At 49.1% G+C, this 19,412-nt stretch overlaps 1 protein-coding gene across 1 annotated transcript in view; it reads left to right on the top strand.

The window, feature by feature from the left end:
* CDS1 (CDP-diacylglycerol synthase 1) overlaps positions 1-19,412 on the top strand; it is a 467,729-nt gene that overhangs the window by 177,394 nt on the left and 270,923 nt on the right. The window contains exon 4 of the mRNA XM_085636573.1: positions 8,270-8,367. Within this exon, the coding sequence (XP_085492699.1) occupies positions 8,270-8,367 (98 nt within the window). The remainder of the gene's footprint in view (positions 1-8,269; positions 8,368-19,412) is intronic.

Below are 19,412 nucleotides of genomic sequence, written 5' to 3'. Positions count from 1 at the left end.
TGAGAGGTGAACTTCAACCTGTCGTTGATGGTATTGAGATTCACAATAGCTTCGGTCAATGTGGTCTTGGGGCCTCTCCAAATTAAAAAAAATGTCATCAATGTAGCGGACAAACAGTAACAAATGACTCTCCCAAGGTGTGGTGTGAAGTATGTGATCCAACTCAAACTTGTGCATGAACAGGTTGGCGTAGCAAGGAGCTGCACAATTACCCATGGATGTTCCATTCAATTGAAGAAAAAATTGGTTGTTGTGACAAAAGTAACTGTGATACAGTGTAAAATGTAGTAGCTCCATCAAAAAAACCTGTAAATCATACGGTGTCTGTGATTGTAACAAAAAGTGTTCCGTAGCCTCTAACCCCAAGTCATGGGGGATTGAAGTGTAGAGGGAAGTAACATCTATCGTACAAAAGTACATGTCAGTTTCCCATGGGGTGGTAAAGTTGAGAAGAATGTTCAAAAAGTCTGTAGTGTCTTTAACGAAGGTAGACATGGACTGCACTAAAGGTTGGAGGTGCCTGTCCAGATATTTACCAACAGGTTCGTGAAGCGAGCCTCTGGTTGAAACGATAGGCCGCATGGGAGGATCCAACAGATTTTTGTGTATTTTGGGTAACATCCGTAGAGATGGGCTTCTAGGGAATTTAGAAATTAAGAATTTCCTTTCTGTGTCTCCAATGGTACCTGATAGGACCGCTTTATCCACGAGGTTCTGCAATGTTTTCAGAATGTCCATTGTTGGATTGTAATCAAGTTTAGAGTAGGTATTGATGTCCAATACGTGTTCATCAAGTTTTCGTGTGTAGTGTATGGTATCCATCGCAACAAGTGCGCCTCCTTTGTCAGCATTAAGGAAGATGATGTTGGGATTGTCAGCCATAGTGTTGACCCCATTTGCCACAAGAGCCACCATAGTAAGGACTTCCATGCTGTAAGGGCCAAAGCCTTGCATGGCAGTGGTACGACAAACCCATTTGCCAGGTGGCGCTGCTTGGAATAATTGTGCCGTGTGGGTTGGGTAGGAGCCTGTGATCTGTAAGCTGTGGAAACCCATAGATCACCAAGAGCAATGAGAACTGTAATTGATCTGATCCCGTGGACCGAGGTAGGACACCGTGGGAGCATCGCCACGTCAGTGAGGTCAGGAACATAAGAAGCAACCCACACTAGTACACTCCCCTCCCACCCAAACACACAAACCTTTGGGAGCGTGGAAACGTATCCCAGAGGAGCAGCGCAGACATGCCTCTGATTGCTACCGTTTCACGAATGCGTAAGCTAAGGAGAGATCTTGCTCTTGCCTAGTACAGCTGCTAAGTCCGCGTGCAGCCGACTCACCGAAGCAGGACCAAAGCTGCTGGGAGTGGCTGTGGACGGGGCTTTCTCCTAGACGCTGTATGCTTTATGCCTGCTGGAACGGGGTAAAGCTTGTTAAGGGCCTACTGGAACCTGGGAGACTCGCCGTTGAAAGTGCTGCTGCGCTTAGACACTTTTGACTGTATTTGCAGAGTCAGAGTAGAGTGTTGAGATAAGGCCTGCTAGTGCACATTCTCTGGATGCGGCCACCAGTGAATGGGGAATAACCCTATTCATAATGTGAGTAACAGGTGGGACAGGGACTTGCCAATGAAACACTAGAGCCCTGTTCTCAAGGGGGATTTTTGTCTGTGAATTACGTAACCTTACTTTGAATGAGTAGAGTTAGAAATAAAATACTACTTTTGGTTATGAAAGTAGTATTTGACTGGACATTGATTTATTGCTGCTGTGTGCTTTTTTTGTGTTATGAGCCATGTTCACTGATCAGTATCCACACCTCACCCCTGAGAGAGGCTTAGACTGCTCGTTCACGTCTACCACTGAGAGTCAAGTGCAGAAGGGGTACTTGGCCCAGTTGCTAAGGATCCCTAGTGGGTCGGACCCTGGGACATCCAGAGTTAAGGGCCTCAACTCCCACGTTTGGTCCAGTGACCTCTGCATGCCCTGTGGCCCTCAGAAAGGAGTTCTGACAAAGGTTATCAAAGCACATGCTGACGTAAATGAGAAACTCTTCCAGCTCCCCTGCCTCAGCAAAAGTAAAGCCAGATGATGCAGGACATATTTCAGTCGGATTAAGATATTGTTTAAGACCTCCAAACATGATCCTGTGTCAGATATCGGAAGCCTTGCACTGCCACCACAGAAGGCTGATCTAGCCCTTGAAAGATCTCATAGCACTGGGGAGGATTCTTTCTTCCGCCATTGCTAATACACACAGTTCACATCCCTAGTACTACAGACATAGTGCTGCTGATGTGGCCTCCACATCTGCAGCACATTTGTTGAGTCTAAAATACATAATGGATTTCAGGATTGGATGCTGTCAGTGCAGTGTGATAGTTAGTCAATGCTACTGCCCGACACATCTTTGAGAAACTGATGTGTGGTGTCAGCATACTAATGCAGAGTAATGTCCTGACTGATGCAGAGTAATGTCTTGAACAACAGGAATCCAAGGGTTGCGTGCATAAGTTGAAGGGATGCTTCTATTAGTAGAGAGTTGTTTATGTCCACTCACAAAACTGGTTAAACAGCTGGTATCTGAGATACCCTTTCCGGCAGAGAGTTTTGAAATTAGGGCATAGTCTGTAGCATGACAAGCTACTGAGAGGTCTTGGAGAAGCTATAGGCATTGTTTTTTTCCAGGAATTTTCTTAAAAGCTGGTTGTTTAACTGTTCTCTCAAGGATCATTTGTGAGTGCTCTTAAGGCCCATAAGCCTGTTCTTTAAGGGTTTCTAGACTGTGTGCTTTTAAACTTTGGTTGGCACAATATAGGGTATTGTTTTGCTTTTTGCAATGTATGTGGTTCCTTTCTCCACTATGTCATGTGCAAAGTGCTAATGGCCTAAATTTTAGTACGTTGAACTCCCACTGATACTTGTTTATTGATTTTAGACCCAGTAGGAGATTTATTTTTGGGAAAAAGCACCTTTCTTGGCTAGACCATGTGTGCCATGACTTGCTATCTGGTAAACTCCAATATTTGATTCTTTTGTGAGAGTGGAAGTACCAGCTTAGATTGGTACTCTTGGCTTCTGGGTTTATTTGACAGTAAAATGTTATGTGCAGTGTTGGACGTGGCCCTTTTTGCAGGGTCTTCACAGATCTTTTTTGCCTTCCTCCTGTATTTTGTCTGACCTGTTGGTGGTTTTCTGACTCTGGGCACTTTATCACTGCTGTTCAGTGCTAAAGGGCATGTGCTCTCTATTGTAAACTTGGTATGATTGGTCTACACCTGTTTGGCATATTTAATTTACCTGTCAGTCCCTTGCACAGTGGTATCCCATATACCCGGGGCCAGTTCATTAAATGCTACTGGTGGGCTTGCAGCGCTGCTGGCGCCACCCACCAAAGTAGCCTTTCAAACCTTTCTCAGGCCTCTGCCACTGCATGGCCTGCACGCGCTGTTTACTGCCGCTGGGACATGGCACATAAAATGGTTGCCACGTCCATTACCCCCCTTTTACTACATATCCGTCACCCCTAAGGTAGGCCCTGTGGTGTGTCTGGGGCCAGGGCTTAAACTTACAATGGGGAGTGTTGTGCACTGAAAAAATATTTTTAGGTGCCCCCTGGAAATGGTTTGGACTGGGCTCAGAGCCCTGTGCCAGGGCAGAACAAAGACTGGTAGTATTATAAGTACTGGGGCTGTGACCACATGTTTTTTAGCTGACTTGGAAGTAAGACACTGCATGGACTGCAGTGCGCCGGAGGAGCCGCCACTTGGGACTGATCTGCTGCCTTCTGGGTGGCTGAAAGTACTTCCACTCTGCAGAGGGACCCTGTGAGCTGGCCTGTGTTATAACTAAGCGAGCGTTTTATCTTTTTCCCATGAGGGTCTGGTGAGCGTTCCCTTTCAAGAACCTGGGAAGAGCATCTTTGGGCTCTGCTCCCTTACCAGCGCTTGTTGAGAGCACTGTGGTCGTGGCTCGAGTGAGTTGCGGGGCTGGTTGCCTGTCCAGCACAATGAGGCATGCAGCAATCACAGTTCAGCGGGGGGACTCTGCTGAAGTGGCCCGTAGTGCTGCACCTGACTAAAGCGCCACAGAGAGGACTGCCCAGAAGCCAGGCAGAGGCCAAGCCTGGTTGTGGTCGGGCCACGCTCAAAAAGGAAGCCGGAGACACCGTGGCCAACGTAGACTTCGCTCTGCGTCCTGCCGCTTTGTGTCCCTGCAGCGGAGCGCCTACACCGCATTGTCACGGGCCTCTGCCATTCTAGGAGTCGAGGCGGACGGCCCTGACCTGCCAGAGACTTGCTCCCCAAAAAGTTAGTGTGGCGCTCGGAGAAGGGACACCTCCTGCGAGAGCTGGTGGGGAGGTGCGTGCCTCGGGGAAGAGCCGGCCATAGGGGAATCACAGTCCCCCATTTACCACTCGGAGGCAGCCGCACCACGGGGTAGCGGGCGGCTGCTTTGGGACATTTCTTTTTCTTTGCGGGGGGACCAAGTAAGGTCTTCCCACCCTCGGAGGCATTGCGCTGCCTGTTGGTGGCATTGCTGGGATTACCCTGACCTTGGATACACGAGCAAGGGAGAGGTCTCCAACGTATTTGGTGCCAGCAGCTGCGCCTTGGAGAGTCACAGCAGCTACCTATTGTGTGCTCTGTTAGGGGCTTCTTTTTGTTCTGGTGGGCGTCGCCGGTGAGTCTAAGACGGGGCCCGCCTTAGTTACCACGACGGCTGTACCACAAGTTGTAGGCAGCTGCCTCTCACTAGTGGGGGCAATTTGGTGCAAAGTAACGTACTTGTGTGCCCTGCTACAAGTGTTTAGTATAGTGCACTGGGGCTGATGTTTTGCATAATGTGCTATACGTAGTACTATTACTGTGTTTATGGCTAATGCTTTGTGCTAAGTGCAATCCTTCCAGTAATTACTGGTGACGCTAAATGTTTATGACAATGGCCCGATTGGCCAAGTGATTGATGTAATCCCTGTAAAGTCATGACAAGTGCCTGGTGGCACAGTGTATATATGTGATGGTGTTCTAATGTGTTTTTATGCATAATAAAAAGCTATTTTTATATAACCTTGTGTGGAGTTTCTTTTGTGGTGTGCCTAGTGTGTCGCTGCTGTGTGAGTGTGTTGCACACACGCTTTACACATTGCCTCTGGGGTAAGCCTGACTGCTATGCCAAGCTACCAAGGCGGTGAGCAGGGGTTATCTTCAGTGTGTAACTCCCTTTCCCTGACTAGAGTGGTGGGTTCTGCCTGCCCTAGGCGTATGCCTTGGACAACCAGAAACCCCATTTCCAACATGCAGGTTCTTCACTCCTTGCATGAATGATGTGTCTAGTCATAGGAATACTGGTCGATACATTAGTGGCATCTTAACCTCTTCTCTCTCTCCTGTATACCAGAACTCTTTAAAGCAGTTCATTTTCCTTCAACCAGTTGTTGGCATGGTCCATCCAGTTTGGTATGTCATACCTGACTTGCATCTTTGTATTGAAAATTAATGTGTACCTTTTTAGGTCTCGCCTACGCAGCGCACATGCGCTGCATAGGAGGAGACCTTTAGGAATAGATTAGCTTTTTCTGCCAAAAACATGCACGCTTTGCATTGCTTTCAATGGCAACGCATGCACGTTTAGCGATTCCCTTGCGGGAGCGAGCTTTGAAACCATCTGTTTATAATTAACTTTCAAACAGATGGTGCCCCTGCTCACTCCCGCAAGGGAAACGGGCGCAGGCCCCCTCCTCTCTCACCTCCCCCTGCTGCCTCCTCCTCTCCTCGTCAAACTTGTTCTTTTCCTGTGCCTGTCCTCCTTTTTCTTTCCCAATCAACCCAACAACTGAGCGGGTTTAACATCTCCGCGAATTCGCTGTTCTCAAACTAAACATGGAACGATCGTCAGAAACGATAAAACTATAAAGTAATTACCCTCTTCTTAGTTCAGGCAGAAATATGCGTGAAACTATATGTTGTGTAAATTGTTTGGTTGATGTGCGCTTTTTAGGAGGCCTAGGAGTTCGAGCAGTGACGTGAGATTCTTTGGTTTATTTTCCTACTACACCACTAGATGTCACCCACGTTCTATCTTCGGACAGGTGACTATACACTCGCCCTGCATCCAAACGAGATTTTGAAATGAGACTGGCCAGGTAGGACAAAGCGAGGAGATTTTCATGCGAACCGCGCCAATACTGACTGCTTAATCTGAAGCCTTTTAGTTTTTAGAAATGAAGGTCGCGGCTGCAACGCCTGGAAGGCCTGTATGGTCCCTGGCTGGCCATGCTGCTGCCTTCTGTATAGCGACGCATTTTTACTGCTGCTATATGTGTCCACTGGTGAACGACATGCAAAAGAAATTCTTCCATTTATATTGTTCAGTATCTACGATGCGGCGTATGTTGACCCTTCCTTTTTTAAATTGTTTTTATATAGCGCTTACTACCCCTGGGGCGGCGTTGAAAGGGAGATGCCTGTCACATGCACGTGCACTGGAACTCCTCTCAGACATGAGGAAGAGGCTGTAAGGCTACAAACAATCACCTGTGTTCTCCCAATTAAATATTATACGTGCTTCATTTTTTCCCCCCCAAACAGCCTGTTATTCCCCACGTTTTTTTCAGGGTAAGGCAGAGTCAGTGCAACACATTTCAGCTCCACTGTGACAAAAAACACTGAAATTCAATGTTCTGCGGGTGAACACAGCAGTTTGTTGTTCGTATGTCAGTTCTGTCACATATATCCCAATAATCATACTTAAACCAGAAGGTTTACTAAGCACAAGTTTGCCAAGTAGTCAAAACATCTAATTGACTGCACTTATCATAGCGTTTAGGCGCATTACAATATTTTTAAATATCACAAGCCAATGTTGGTTTGCTGCTCCATGATCAGTTCCTTGCTGACTGGCCTACTAAAGGTTTAATGCACAGAATGCCTGGCCGTTTGGCCTTGCGCCACCACCTATGCGCAGTCTGCTCTGCCGGCTGCATCTGCACCACTCTTTACTCAGTCGCCGAAGGCCTCTACTCTTACTGTGACATGTATAGAGTTACATGACGTGTTAGCTTCGGATTAGACACAGAGTTAGCTGTCTCACCGGCCGTAGGTAATAAAAAAGAAAAAATCCTAAATGAAAAATACACACAACCATAAATTGAGGAGTTCTGAGTCAGCACTCATCATCCACTGATCTGTTCAACTGTCATTCACAGTTAGCATCTGCCCAAACAGCACCTTGCGCTTCCGCTCCACCATGGGCTCTCTGCTAAAAAAAAAAAAAAACAAGCATTGGCATAGCCAATAGGTCTCGCCTTTGGGACCTTATAAGTGTTTAGCCATGCAACAGTTTGTTGTTGCACCAAGGATATTGTGCTGCATAACTAAATACTTATAGGGTCCCAAAAGCGAGACCTATTGGCTATGCCAATGCTTGTTTTTTTTATCTGTCTACATATTGAATTGCAGATGGTGAAGTTAATTAAGCTGTGCTGAGGGCCTGAAACCATTGTTGATCAAATTCTATTTTCTATTTATTTTTATAACCAGATTTTATTGCTTGTCAAAAAGACAGTGTCATTTATAGGATATAAGTTGAGTTTGAGATAATTTCCACAAGTCACAAAGCCATTGTGAGCGCATGTGGTTAATCCATTTCTGATTTCATAGGTTTTGATTTAAGAGGAGTTATTAACTTTCTTCTAGGACTGAGTACATGAGATTCCTCTTCACTCTCAGTTGAGAAATATTTCATAATCTCATAAGTTGAAGAGCGGTCCAAGATCATTAGTGTTGCTTGTTGGACATCATCTATGAAGAGGAGATCCACTAGTATAGTTATAGCACCCAACATAAAGCCAAAGTTATCTGGGACCCGTTTTTTTGACTAGCATCCTGAGGTTCAGCAGTGGTTTTCTGCTAGAGAGAGTTGATAGTTACTTGTTTCTTGGAGTCAAGGACTCTGCCCTGGAGAATTGGAATGTTCTGAAGCATTGTGATGTAGGATATTTAATGAAGGTTTCATATGTGCATGATCCAAGTGAATGCTCTGATATAGTCTTTGATCTTGTTTGTGAATTTTGCAAATGTGCAATCTTTATTGTTGCAGGGTATGTTTTTTATTTAATTTGGTGGCCTATAAGCTCCTCAAGCAACAAGGTAGTCGCTCATAATTTTGCATTGATCCATGTTTGTAGCCTATTAACTATTTTCCACTGTTTCCCATAAAGATGATGCCTGCTCTGAGTTTTTGTTGAAAATATAATTTGTTTGTTTCAGGTTTCAGCTATTCAAGTCAAATGCTACCAGGAAATTATTACCATTGGCTACAGGGTGTATCGTTCCTATGAACTACCATGGTTTCGAACACTAAGCTGGTAAGTGTTATCCACAACTTCAAATTGTTGTATTGCCCTGTAGCAGAAGAAATCTGCCTATATTTGCACTGGAAGTTGTATTTGTTCAAATTTGTATGGCATTAACTGATCCAAATAATATTTTGTTGTTTGCAAGACAGGCATATTTGAGCGGAAGTATACTTTTATAACACAGAAGTCTGATCAGGGTTATTTTGGATGTGCATATGAGCACACAGATCTGATGTGTGAGAAATGTTACTTGCACATCAACTTGAATGAAGTCCATTATGATAATGTGTCTGCCCCATCTGGTTAACAGAAAAAAATGAAATTTCAATTATTTGAATGATTTTGTACAAACCATCTAGATATTTCCCCAGATCTCCATTATCAGACTCAAACCAAATGTGGTTTCCAGAATGTGTTTCCAGTTAGTACTATCAAATAATTTTGCACCCGGGGGGTGCTAGAGGGCGCACTGCGGAATGGTTGCCTTCTAAGACAGCTCCGCCGGTCAGGCCCATAATGCGAGAATAAGTGCGTGCAGCGGGCTTGTAATTGACCGAAACCGGCAAAATCTGTAATCAAAACATCTTGGCTCTGCGATGCGAGGAGCGAGAGACGGCCAGCACGCCTCCAACGCCAACAAACCGTACTAGACAGCCGGGTGAGAGTTGCGGTCTGGCGCCAACAAGATGGCGGCGCCCTGAGGAACTCAACGGCCCGGAGCAGAGAAGGTGTGGAAAGTGGCGGTGGGGTGCATCGGCGCCCTGCTCAACCTGTGCCTGAGGGGACGGTGGACGCGCTGCGCTGCCGATGCGAGCTGTTGACATCTCATAGGGTGCGAGAGCTTAATGTGAGGTGCCGTCCTGTACATCGGCTCAAAATGGCGGGCAGCGCTGATGGTGGCGATCTCTGCTGTGGACGGCGCGATATAGCGCAATGACTGGTGGAACCAAGCTGGGCTGAAACTCGACCCGCCCCCTGCTCGTCTGCGCTGCCGCAGTGTGTGATGTCCCCGCTGGCAGGACCTATGTTATCAGCTCCTGCAGGTGAGAGTTGTGCCTTGCGCTCCTTGATCCGTGCTCGTACTAGGAAGGTATATGGCGCTGTGCGCCATGTGTAGACTGAGCTTTAAGATGTTCTTCACGGCACCACTGGGAAATTCTAAATCACCTTCCTTTGGCTCGCATGCTGCAATGGGGATACTGATGCCCGGACTGGGTGAGATGCGGAAAGTGGATTGTGGCGGCAATCGTTTGTTTATCCTGCTGATATCCTGATTTCTGCGACCTATGAGCTGTAGCTGCTGGGAGTGAAGTCCATGGTTAAACGTGCACAGTGATTGATAGGTGACCGACTCAGTTGTGGAGCGACTGCATATTTGGCCCTCGCCTCAACTGCTACACAGTTATGGCGACATGACCTGGCATTAGAAGGGCGCATCGTAGTCTGTCGCGCGCCGCTTTACCTGCTGGGTGACTGTGCATTATCGGGTGACGGGACGGTTGCTTGAAGGCAGGGGAGTTTATGCACTGGATAGACCGTTGTCATTGGAGCAGTGAGCCATATTTCGTTGTCCACGCCGGGCAGTTTACTGATCCATTCCCTCTCCAACCTGTGGTGTTCCATTGCACGACCATGGGGAAGCCGTACAAGCTACAGTCTAAACTCCCCTTTGAGACGAAAAAGCACACTAAGGGTGCGACAGCGCCTTCGGACACTGAGCCTGAACCTGAAACCGAGGCATCCACTGGCATGGAAGGTGTTCTGCAGGCCATACAACGTAGTCTACAGGATATCAATGGCAAACTGGATAATGTCACCCTACGGGTTGACAATATGGCGGCCAAACTGGACAGACACGGAGAACGTCTTGTGGAAGCTGAAAATCGTATATCACCGCGGTGGAGGACGAGTCGCATGGCACGACCCAAAAACGCACGGAAATGGAGAAGCTGCTGGAAATTATCAAAAATAAAGCGGAAGATTTGGAAGCGCGATCCCGATGCAATAACATCAGAATCGCGGGAATTCCGGAATCCACAAACGCCGAATGGAAACTTGTGTTGAGGAACTGATTCGTAGCGTGTTTGGCGCGGAATGCCTCTCGGCAATCTTTGTGATTGAACGTACACATAGATCCCTTGCCCCGCGGCCAAAGCCTGGTGCATCTCCACGACCTATTATTGCCCGGGTCCTTAATTACAGAGACCGTGATGTCATTTTGAGGCTGGCTCGTGAGAAACTGCAGATTCATTACCAGGGAAATGCACTGGAATTCTACCCAGACTTCACTATGTCAGTCCAACTGGCGCGAAAAGAATTTAACTCAGCAAAAAAGAAATTGCGTGAACTAGGAATTGAATACGCTATGCTTTATCCAGCGCGCCTGAGGGTGTCATATGAAGGCCGCCCTACGCTTCTCCAGACACCGAAAGCAGCACAGGACTTTCTTAAGAAAATCAGCAACAAACGTAAGGAGCTGAGGCAAACTGAGCAAAATCAAGAATCGAACTGAGTGCCACCATGGGGTAAGGCCGTCCTTGAACTTCTGGCACTGCGAACTGGTAAGGCTTGTGCAGGTTTCGTCTTACAAGGTTGAACTGCTGATACCCCGGGCGGCTCAGCGGCTGCAGTGTCGGCGCAGGCAGGAGGCTGTAGTGAACAGTAGAGAATGGACTTATCATCTACCAAGCCTGTACTGCCCCAGAATCCAGAACTGATGGTGCACCATATATACTTCTTATGTAGGAGGAGTCATGAGGGGGGGTATTTCCGATATCAGATGGACGTCTTGATGTACCATATTTTTGCTCTGATTTGGACAGTAAGTGGGGATGCTGATGGCCTATATGACTGGACCGCCTGGTTGGTCATGCTGGGTTCTGTATGGCGGACAGATTGGTGCCTGTGGCTGCGAGGTTGAGGGGGCTTTAAGTGAGTTGTGGCATTGGGATTGCACTATGTACCTAGATACTGTAGTTGTGGTCCTTCTAGCTGTCTGGCCCCCTAACATGGACGCTGCTGCGAATTGTCTGAAGCATGTAGAAACAAGATGGACCTGTTACTATAGTATATTGTGCAAAACAAGTAGAGCCGAATGGAGGTCATTATGGTAACCTTTAGGTTGCAAGACAGAAGTAGTTTGTATCATTCACGTATACCTGACCACATCCACTATGATGGATGGAGTTGTGAGCTCTTGGTGGACCCCCCAAACCAAGTTAGGTTATGTTCTTGTCTTATTGTGGGAAATGTCTTTGGCATGGTTGGGATGCTGAAGTGGGTGGCGGGTGGGTGGGTTGGCATTGGGAACTGTTATGCAGGCTAAGGTACTTGAGAGACATGGCTGAACTCCAGAATCGCATTTGGATGCATAATGCCGTTATGCTGTTCATAAACCTGAGAAGTGGTGCAGACTGCAAATTTTCCAATATCATGAGTATAGCTTGCTAGAGATGACCGATGTGAAGTTACGACCTAAACACTTAAACTTGTTAACTTGGAATATTAGAGGGCTTAATAACCCTAAACAAATCAGGCAGATCTTTGCATATCTAGACAGACTACAAATTGATATTGCCCTCCTGCAGGAAACACACCTTGCACCTACCTCTAACATTCATATAGGGCACAGGTGGGCGGAGGTAACGCGTTGCTCTTCATACTCCTCATATTCTAGAGGGGTCATTATCCTGATTAAAAAGGGTTTGCAATTCGATATAGATGCTACCATCACAGACGAAGTTGGGCGTTCTGTTCTTATAACAGGAACGATACGGGGTCAGAGACTTGCTTTACTTAATACATATGATATTGATGACCCTGACTTCTATCACAAGCTATGGCGCACAATTAGTGATCTATCAGACATCCCTTTAATTTGGGGGGCGATTTTAATATAGCGATACATGACGAACTTGACAGGTCGGGTACATCAGTCGAACCCCACAAAAGGGCCTTGAGTAAATTACAAGATATTAAGACTGACAGGCGTCTTACAGATATTTGGAGAACCCAAAACCCTGGAAGTATGGAGGCCACGCATGTAGCAGCTGCACATAATAGTTGGTCTCGTATAGATTATTGGTTGGGTTCGGACGATATATTACTATGGACGAAGTCTGGAAGTCACCTCCCCAGAACACTGTCTGATCACAATTCAGTTTTACTATCCTTAAATCTGACGCACTATACACCGCCTCCTTATAGTTGGAGGTTTAATGCCAAAGCTTTACTGGATACTGTGTATACAGACACTATAAATCAAGCTATCAAGTAGTACTTTGACCTTCATGCACCCACTACGGACTATCCTGGCCTGTTATGGGAAGCTTTTAAAGCTACGATTCGGGGAATCTGCCTAAGTACAAATGCTGGCATCCTCAAAGATATAAGACATCAACTTATTATGCGAGAGGACAAGCTACGCACCCTGGAAGGTGACTATGAGCGCACGCATAGTACAAAGTTACTGGGTGACATTAGGGCTGTACTGTCGGAATACCAAACATATGCAGAAGATGAACTCAAATACATAACGAAGCGCCAGATAGCGAGAACCTATGGTGAGGGTTGTAGACCCGGTAGAATGTTTGGCAGCTAAAATATGTGTTGTAATCTCTTATGTTAATACACTCTTACGATGGTACAGTCCGTTGCCCCCTCCCTGCCTGCCCTGTTGGTACGGCTGGGCAGAGAGCTCACCTTAGAACGTTGGCAAAGTATGTGTTGTGGGGCTTAGGAGAGCGGATGATCGGATTAAAGGAGTGTGTGGAAAAATACGGAAGGAATGTGGTTCGCCTAGATAATGGACAGACCTGGAGTAAGGACAGAGTGGTTGTCTCATCTCAATTGTAATGCACTGTTTTCCTTTTGGTTCCCCTATATAAGGAGACGTGTTTTAATCTCTTATGTTAATACACTCTTACGATGGTACAGTCCGTTGCCCCCTCCCTGCCTGCCCTGTTGGTACGGCTGGGCAGAGAGCTCACCTTAGAACGTTGGCAAAGTATGTGTTGTGGGGCTTAGGAGAGCGGATGATCGGATTAAAGAGTGTGTGGAAAAATACGGAAGGAATGTGGTTCGCCTAGATAATGGACAGACCTGGAGTAAGGACAGAGTGGTTGTCTCATCTCAATTGTAATGCACTGTTTTCCTTTTGGTTCCCCTATATAAGGAGATGTGTTTTAATCTCTTACGTTAATACACTCTTACGATGGTACAGTCCGTTGCCCCCTCCCTGCCTGCCCTGTTGGTACGGCTGGGCAGAGAGCTCACCTTAGAACGTTGGCAAAGTATGTGTTGTGGGGCTTGGGAGAGCGGATGATCGGATTAAAGGAGTGTGTGGAAAAATACGGAAGGAATGTGGTTCACCTAGATAATGGACAGACCTGGAGTAAGGACAGAGTGGTTGTCTCATCTCAATTGTAATGCACTGTTTTCCTTTTGGTTCCCCTATATAAGCAGATGTGTTTTAATCTCTTATGTTAATACACTCTTACGATGGTACAGTCCGTTGCCCCCTCCCTGCCTGCCCTGTTGGTACGGCTGGGCAGAGAGCTCACCTTAGAACGTTGGCAAAGTATGTGTTGTGGGGCTTAGGAGAGCGGATGATCGGATTAAAGGAGTCACCTCTCATCTTGTTACGTGCCTTCTTCTTCTTTATAACAATATGTTCCAGCCATGCGCCGCAGACAGTCCGGGTGGTCAGAGATGCCACAGGAGAGCTGCAATATGATGCACAGGGTATACTGAGGGAATTCATGTGCACATACGAAGCATTATATGCTTTGCAGCCTACAGCATCACCAGAGACGATAATGGATTATCTAGCAGATATCTCCATAGCGTGGCTGTCAGATGTGCAAAGAGACTACCTGTCCCTGCCTATTACAGTGGAAGAGGTAACAGAAGTTAACAAATCCCTGCCAAATGGGAAAGCACCAGGCTCAGATGGGTTCACATGTGAATTTTACAAGGCTTTTGTTGATCAACTGGCACCTCACCTGGTCGAGATGTATGGGGATGCCCATGAAAAGAAAGTGCTGCCGCCAACACTGAGAGAAGCCATGCTCATTGCTCTTTTAAAGCTGAACAATGACCCTGAATACTGTGATTCGTATCGCCCATTGTCCCTAATTAATGTAGATACCAAGATATTGGCCAAGCTCCTTGCCACTCAGTTGCAACCTCTAATGACCAATTTGATACTACCAGACCAATCAGGTTTTATCCCTTCAAGATCAACAGCCCATAATACTAGGACACTCTTTGCGTTGTCGCATTACTTGCTTCCCACTACTAAAGCCGCTGCATTACTCTTAGATGCTGCTAAAGCATTTGATTCTATTGAATGGCCATATCTACATACGATTTTACAGCGAATAGGCTTCCCTCCTATTTTTGTCCAATGGGTACAACTACTATACACGGCGACAACGGCGCGTATAAGGGTTTAACAAATACATATCTGACCCCATAAGTATCGCGAGAGGGACAAGGCAAGGATACCCACTGTCCCCCTTGCTGTTTGCGATAGTGCTAGAGCCGTTGGCTTGTAAAATTAGACAGAGACACCACTACTTAGCGCTTCAATTTCCGCAAAGACCCTTACATATATCGTTCTATGCAGACGATATGATGCTATATGTGCGTGACCCAGAGAAATATCTGAATCCTTTACTGAGGGAATATATTAAGTTTGGGCAGCAGTCGGGCCTCAAAATAAATTGGTCCAAATCGTTGATTATACCGTGCACTATGGAATATCCACTAGAGTGGCAATCAGAGCCTGTAAAATATCTGGGCGTTTGGTATCACCGTGACCCAGAAATTGTAATTCGCACTAATTATGGAAGAGCAATTGGGGTGTTGGAAGAAAAAATAGGGCGATGGATTCAATTACCATTATCGCTGGCTGACCGACTAGCCATTGTAAAGATGGTCATCTTACCTAAATTATTGTATCTTTTTTTTTTTTTGTAAATCTTTTTATTATTTTCAGACAACAAAAAAACACAAAACAGGTCACACAAGACAGGTCTCTTTCATGCAGTGCATCTAGGGTGGCGCAGCACCGGGAACTTATGAGGACAGTCAAAAAACCAGGCTAGCAGCCCGAACCGGCCTGCAGCCTATATGGCGTCAACACTTTCGAGGCCGGATAGGCGGGCCCGCGGTGGCTCAACTATATCCCCCCGGTATGCGTTCCAGAGCGACCACACCTCCTCCCATTTCCTGGGACACCCTCGTGCCGTGTATACCGTCTTTTCCTGTAGCATACACCAGTCCATATCGTTCTGCCAGTCCCTCAATTTCGGCAGGGTCGATGCCCCCCAGAGGCGGGCTATATTCCTTTTGGCAACCATTTGTCCCAGTGTGACCCATAGTCTCCCCCGTTGGGACAAGTCCGTGGGTTCCCAAATGTTCAGCAAGCATCTCTTAGCCTCCGTGCGTATCTCAGTTTCCCACACCTCCCCCATACAGGACACCACTCGCCTCCAGTGCCGCTGTACCCCCGGGCATTCCCATAGAATATGAAAAAAGGAACCTCTCTCTCCACATCCCCGACGGCACAGTCCCTCCCCTCCCCTACCCATCGCCTGGAGCCTGGTGCAAGAGACATATACCCTGTGCAAAATTTTTAACTGCACCAGTCGGAGTCTAGCGGATATCGCTACCTCCCTAGGAGACCCCAGCGTGGTAATCCACTCCTCATCATCAATCTCCAGCCCGTCTGCCACCCATTTCGCTTTCAGGGAGTCTAGGGGGTCGGGGGGGTTATTAATCAGTTTTTTGTATGTGAGGGAAATGGCATGCTCCGGCATGTGGCCGTCCAACAGCCTGTCCTCAAGCGGGGAGGCCTGCGGAGGGCGGGTCCCCGGAGGGATGTTAGCTCGAAGGGAGTGACGGACCTGGAGGTGCCGGAAATATTCTGTTCGCGCCATGTCGTAGGTGTCCTGGAGGTAGTCAAATGGTCTGACCCCCTCCGGCCCCAAAAGGTCCCCCACCTGGGAGATCCCAATGAGGTCCCAGTTACGGAACCCCTTCGTGTGCCTCAGGCTGCCCAATCTCTCTGACGCCCACAGGGGGGTGGCCAGTGTAAGTGTGTTAGCCCACCCCAGCGCCCGGTGCGCGGTGTGCCATATTTGAACTGAGTGTTTCGTTGGCCCCGTGAGGTGGAACTTGCCCGGTCTAGAGTATAACGCAATATCGTAGTTCCCCCCCCCCCCTGGGAGCAACCACCTGTCCATCCCGTACCCTGGGTCGTTGCCGTCGCAGTATGTCCCCTGGTTTATTGCCGACAGGTGGGCGGCCCAGTAGTACTTGCGGATATCCGGGAGAGCGATCCCCCCATCATACCACCCCAGGGTGAGCTTCCGCAGCGCTATTCTGGGCGCTCCCAACCATAGGAGGGCCCTCTGTGCCGCCTCCACCGCCGCAAAGTACGAGGCAGGCACCAAGTCCGGATGGTTTTGGAGCGCATACAGAAACCTAGGGAGGGCCATCATTTTGAAGAGGGCCGCGCGGCCCAGCAGCGACAGCGGCAGCCGTTGCCACGAGGCTGAGTCACGCTGGAACCGTTGCAGCGGCGGCATGAGATTCCTTTCAAACCGGAGGGCTTTATCCAGTGTGACAAACACTCCGAGGTATCTAAAGCCTTCATCCGCGATTGCTAGTGGACAGGTGTACGGCAGTCTGGGGGGGTCGCCGTGCAGAACATAAAGGACGGATTTCGCCCAATTGATGCAAAACCCAGAATTCTTCCCGAAGCTGACAAGAATATCCATCACCGCCAGTATAGATCGCCGCGGGTGGGAAAGATAAAGGAGGATATCATCAGCGTAGAGGGATATTCTGTCTTCCCATCCGTCCGCCCACCGTAGCCCCGTGAGGCATCTGTCCTGTCGGATCCACGCCGCCAGCGGCTCGAGAGAAAGCGCGAAGAGGAGAGGGGAGAGCGGGCACCCCTGCCTGGTACCCCTCTCCAGACCAAACACCTCCGACACCCTGCCGTTAACCACTACCTGCGCCAGTGGCTCCGTGTATAGGAGGCGAACCCATGCCGCGAAGCGCGGTCCAAAACCCAGCTTTCGGAGTACTGCCATCATGTAGGGCCATTCGAGTGTATCGAATGCCATTGTGGCATCAAGCGATACCACCACCGCGTCCTCCCGAATCGTATGGCACCTACCCAGTACCCCGTGCAGGCGGCGGAGATTGAGCGCCGTGTTACGGTGGGGCATGAAGCCGGATTGGTCCGGGTGGACCAGCATGGGGAGAACTGAGTGGAGCCTGTTCGCAAGAGTCTTGGCCAGTATTTTTGGCTCTGCGTTCAGTAGAGAGATCGGCCTGTACGAGGAGCAGGCATCCCTGGGCCTCCCCTCCTTGGGTATGGCCACTATGGTGGCCACGCGTTGGTCACGCGGCAGTATCCCCGCCTCTGCACTCTCCTCGAACATTCGGAGGAGATGCCTGCCAAGGACGTCCGGCTTCAGCTTGTAGAGCTCGATAGGCAGGCCGTTGGGGCCCAGCGCCTTCCCCGGGCGGAGGTCCAAAATCGAGCGCTCCAGTTCGGTCGCGGTGAGAGGGGCTTCCAGAGCCTCGCGGTCGGCATCCGACAGGCTGGGCATACGAATATCAGCCAGCAAGTCGTCTGAGTCCCCCTCCGGACGGTCCGACCCTCTACTATATACCCGTCGGAAGTGCTCCGCGAATTCCGCGACAATCTCTCTGGGCTCCGTTACCGTATCCCCCGCCCGCGTCCTGATCTCCGGCACCACCGTTGCGGCCCGCTGCTTTTTCTTCAACCACGCGATAAGTTTGCCTGCCTTGTCTCCCTGGTCGTATATCCTGCCCACCTTGTGCTGAATGGCCGCCTGGGCCGCGTGTGTTACCAATTCCTTGTATTCTGCGGTTTTAAGACTCAGCCGGTGATGTACACCCTGCTCCGCCTCCTCACACGCGGCCTCTTCAAGCGCTCGCAGGTCCGCCTCAGCCGAGGCGACCTGCGCCTCTCGTTCCTTACGGCAGCCGGCAATAGCCGACCGGGCCTCCCCCCGCAGCACCGCCTTGAAGGCCTCCCATAGGGTGACTGCCGAGCTCGTCGACCCAGTGTTGAGCTCAAAGTACCGCTCAATGGAGCAAGTCAGCTCTCTTCGCATGTCCTCGCTCCGTAGGCGCCAAGCGGGTATGGGGAAAATACATCCCTCCCTTCCGCCCCCTAGCTCCGCCCGCACGTACACTGGCGAATGGTCAGAGATGCCCCTTGCCAGGAGCGAGGCCTCCCGGATGTGCATATCCGGCAGCAGGGAGGTCAGGACATAGTCCAGCCGAGAGAGAGAACGATGCGGACCCGAGTGGAAGGTGAAGTGTCTACTCTCAGGGTGCATCAGCCGCCAGGCGTCCGTAAGCCCGAAGGCCTCGAGGAAATCCGCCAACCACCCCTGCCCCGGGGGGGTCACCCTAGGCGGGTGCCTGTCCAGTGTGCCGGAGGCCACCGAGTTAAAGTCCCCCCCAACCATCAACTGTCCGTCGGGGAAGGAGAGCAGAAGCTTACCCAGGTCTGCGTATGCCAGCGTCTGCAAGCCGGGGGGAATATATGTGGAAACGAAGTTGACCCGCCGACCCGCCCACCTCCCCGACAAACCCGCGAATCGTCCCAGGGAGTCTATTTCCGTGCGGTCAATTTGGAAGGACAGGGAGCGTCGCAGCAGGATCCCCACTCCCCTCGAGCCAGAGGTGAAGCCGGAGTGCACCGCTAGGGTATATCCAAATCTATTGAGGGCCTGACACGTGTTTCCCATCAAGTGCGTTTCCTGTAGAAGCACTACATCTGGAAGGTGGCGTTTGATAAACTGCATAACAATAGTACGCTTGAGCCCATCCCCCAGCCCATTGACATTCCAACTAAGGAGCCTAAGGCCCTCCCCTCCACTACTAGCCATAGTCCCTACAGAGGATCTCCGCCCGTCCCCGGGCCCCGGCGCTATCCGCCGTCCCCCAGCAACTAGCAATGTGTGACCATAACAACCCTACAACGTCCCCCCCCCCTCCCA

Source organism: Triturus cristatus, chromosome 2_1 (genome assembly GCF_964204655.1).
Source record: "Triturus cristatus chromosome 2_1, aTriCri1.1, whole genome shotgun sequence".
Lineage (NCBI taxonomy): Eukaryota > Metazoa > Chordata > Amphibia > Caudata > Salamandridae > Triturus > Triturus cristatus.
This window is presented reverse-complemented; position numbering and strand designations above follow the sequence as displayed.